Raw genomic sequence first — 3,365 nt, 5'->3', positions numbered from 1 at the left:
TTTGCCCGATGGTTGTTCATGGGTGTTTTTGGGTGCTCGTGTTGTTCGCCCTCAGTCATTGCCCCTTGAACAGGCTGTTTCGGTTGGTTTTTACTACCACTTGGTTGTGAAGCTTAAACATCCGTAATTTTCATGGATTCGGACTTGGCGCTTGTGAAGTTTCGACCAGCCCTGATTTTCCGCGGATAGATTACTCCAAACTTGTAGCTCAGCTTGTACTTCCAATCAGCGATTTTTTTCGCTGACGCTTAGTCCACTGATAGGATGAGCTGGGCATGATTCTTGATGGGCTTGCGCTTAAGCACCCTCCAAGAATCAGTAGCAATATCATTATGGCCCTCGATTAGAGCCAATATGGTTTCGTTATCGTTCTTGCCACTCTTTGGAAAAAAGACAGCCAAAATTTCTGGTCTCGGGATAGATTTACTATCAACAACCATCAGATCAGCCGTTTCCCATGGCTTAATTTTCGGAGCAATCCCTTTCAACCATTCTGCAGTATCCTCGTTTTGGCACTTGATTACCATAAACTCGGACTTAAACCTGCAGTTAGTGAATTTGGGCTTGAACTTTTCCTTCCTTTGTTCAACGACTTTGGCTAGGATGGACTCTTCGATAAGTTCCATCATAGTCGTCGAGAGCACAGACGTGGGATATTCCTTAGGCATTAGTCCGACTTTTTTTTTTTTTAAGGGGTGATTTGTTAGTAGCTTAAGTATTTATGATAAATATTAGTAAATAATGAGTATGTGTGTCCAATCACAAATGGTGACTTCTCAACACTGTTAGAAATTTGTAATTTTAATTGTTAGGATTTGTTTGCTTTCGCAATTAGGACTTATCATTCGTAGGGATTTAAACCTACTTGTCAAGAAAGGGAAGTAAACTTACAACTAACTTAATTGCTAACTTATTGGCTATAAAGAGAGCTTATCGTAGCAATTGAGGATTGCAACGATTTTTGTCGAAAATTGTTAATAATTTTATTTGACATAGCTTCTAATGGTTCAACACCAGTAAGTCTATGTAATTCGAGTGTACCAAACCAAGGAGGACGCTTCAAAATCATTTTCAGAATTTTATTCTGAATCCTTTGGAGCGTTTTCTTCCTTGTTGAACAGCAACTTGACCAGATCGGTACAGCATAAAGCATTGCTGGTCTAAAAATTTGTTTGTAAATCAAAAGTTTGTTCTTAAAACAAAGTTTAGAATTCCTGTTAATGAGAGGATATAAACATCTCGTATATTTGATGCACTTGGCTTGTATACTCTCAATGTGCTCTTTGAAAATAAGTTTTTTATCATAAATTAGTCCCAAGTACTTAACCTTGTCAGACACTTTTTCCTTTTACGGAAATGCTTGTGTCATCGCAGAACAATGACTTTGTGCATCCTGGAGGCAAATCAGGAAGATCTGAAGTGAATATGTTGTACAGGACTGGACCCAAGACTGAACCTTGAGGTGCACCTGCTCTGACAGGAAATCTATCAGATTTTGAATTCTGATAGACAACCTGCAGAGTTCGATCAATAAGATAATTTTTTAAAATTTTGATTAGGAAAATTGGAAAATTAAAAGTTTGCAATTTCGCAATCAAACCTTTATGCCAAACACTGTCGAATGCTTTTTCTATGTCTAAAAGAGCAGCTCCAGTGGAATAACCTTCAGATTTGTTAGCTCGTATCATATTAGTAACTCTGAGCAATTGATGAGTTGTGGAATGCCCATGGCGAAATCCAAACTGTTCATTTGCAAAAATTGAATTTTCGTTGATGTGTGACATCATTCTGTTAAGAATAATTCTCTCAAACAGTTTACTTATTGAAGAAAGCAAACTGATTGGTCGATAACTTGAAACTTCAGCTGGGTTCTTATCCGGTTTTAAAATGGGAGTAATTTTTGCATTTTTCCATAATTTGGGAAAATATGCAATTTTGAAGCAGCAATTGAAAATTTTCACTAAAAATTTCATTGTGCTCTCAGGGAGATGTTTGATTAGTATATTAAAGATTCCATCGTCACCAGGTGCTTTCATATTTTTAAAATTTTTAATAATTGATTTAATCTCATTCAAGTTAGTTTCAATTATTTCTGCAGGTAAAAAATTCTGGGAAGAAATTAAATCAAATTGACGTGTGACTTCATTTTCAATTGGACTCACAAAATTCAAATTTGAGTTATGAACACTCTCAAACTGCTGAGCAAGTCTTTGAGCCTTTTGTTCATTGGATACAAGAAAACGTTCACCATCTTTTAAAACTGGAATAGGCTTTGAAGGTTTCTTAAGAATCTTCGACAGCTTCCAAAATGGTTTTGAATATGGTTTCAATTTTTCAACTTTAGTCTCAAAATTTTGATTTCTCAGAAGAGTAAATCTATGTTTAATCTCTTTCTGTAAATCTTTATAAATAGTTTTAAAAACAGGGTCACGAGAACGTTGATATTGACGTCTGCGGACATTTTTCAAACGAATTAGAAGTTGAAGATTTTCGTCAATTATTGATGAATCAAATTTCACTTGAGCCTTTGGAACAGAATAATTCCTGGCATCAACAATTGCACATTTTAATGCTTCCAAAGCGGAATCAATATTCACTTCGTTTTGCAAATCAAGCTCATTATTGAAATTTCTCTCAATATGAGTTTTGTATCTTTCCCAATAAGCCTTGTTATAACTAAAAACAGAGCTCATAGGGTTTAAAACTGATTCATGTGATAAAGAAAAAGTTATTGGAAGATAGTCAGAATCAAAGTCAGCATGTGTGATCAAATCACTACATACATGACTTTGATCTGTTAGCACCAAATCAATTGTTGAAGGGTTTCTTACAGAAGAATAGCATGTAGGACTATTCGGAGACAAAATAGAATAGTATCCTGAAGAACAATCATTGAATAAAATTTTGCCATTGGAATTACTTTGAGAATTATTCCATGAACGATGTTTAGCGTTAAAATCGCCGATTATGAAAAATTTCGAACGATTTCTGGTGAGTTTTTGTAAATCACCTTTAAAATAATTTTTGAGCTCGCGTGTGCATTGAAATGGTAAATATGCTGCGGCAATAAATAAAATCCCTAGTTCAGTTTGAACTTCAATTCCCGAAGTTTCAATAACTTTCGTCTCAAGATGGGGAAGAGCACGATGTTTGATTCGGCGATGAATAACAATTGCAACTCCACCGCCGGAACCCTGAATCCTATCATATCTATGAACCACGTAATTGGGATCATATTTTAATTCTATGTTAGGTTTCAAAAATGTTTCAGTAATAATTGCAATATGCACATTATTTACTGTTAAAAAATTAAAAAGCTCATTCTCATTGGCCTTCAATGACCGAGCATTCCAATTTAATATTTT

General features: G+C 35.2%; 1 protein-coding gene across 1 annotated transcript; it reads right to left on the bottom strand.

Moving 5' to 3' along the window:
• Positions 1-248: 248 nt before the first annotated feature.
• Positions 249-668, bottom strand: LOC129720077 (uncharacterized). Its single transcript, XM_055671488.1, has one exon. The coding sequence runs from the start codon at positions 666-668 to the stop codon at positions 249-251; it is 420 nt and encodes a 139-aa protein (XP_055527463.1).
• Between the last annotated feature and the right edge of the window lie 2,697 nt (positions 669-3,365).

Source organism: Wyeomyia smithii, chromosome 2 (genome assembly GCF_029784165.1).
Source record: "Wyeomyia smithii strain HCP4-BCI-WySm-NY-G18 chromosome 2, ASM2978416v1, whole genome shotgun sequence".
Taxonomy (NCBI): domain Eukaryota; kingdom Metazoa; phylum Arthropoda; class Insecta; order Diptera; family Culicidae; genus Wyeomyia; species Wyeomyia smithii.
The sequence above is the reverse complement of the archived record's forward strand: the minus strand, read 5'-3'. Positions and strand labels throughout refer to the sequence as shown.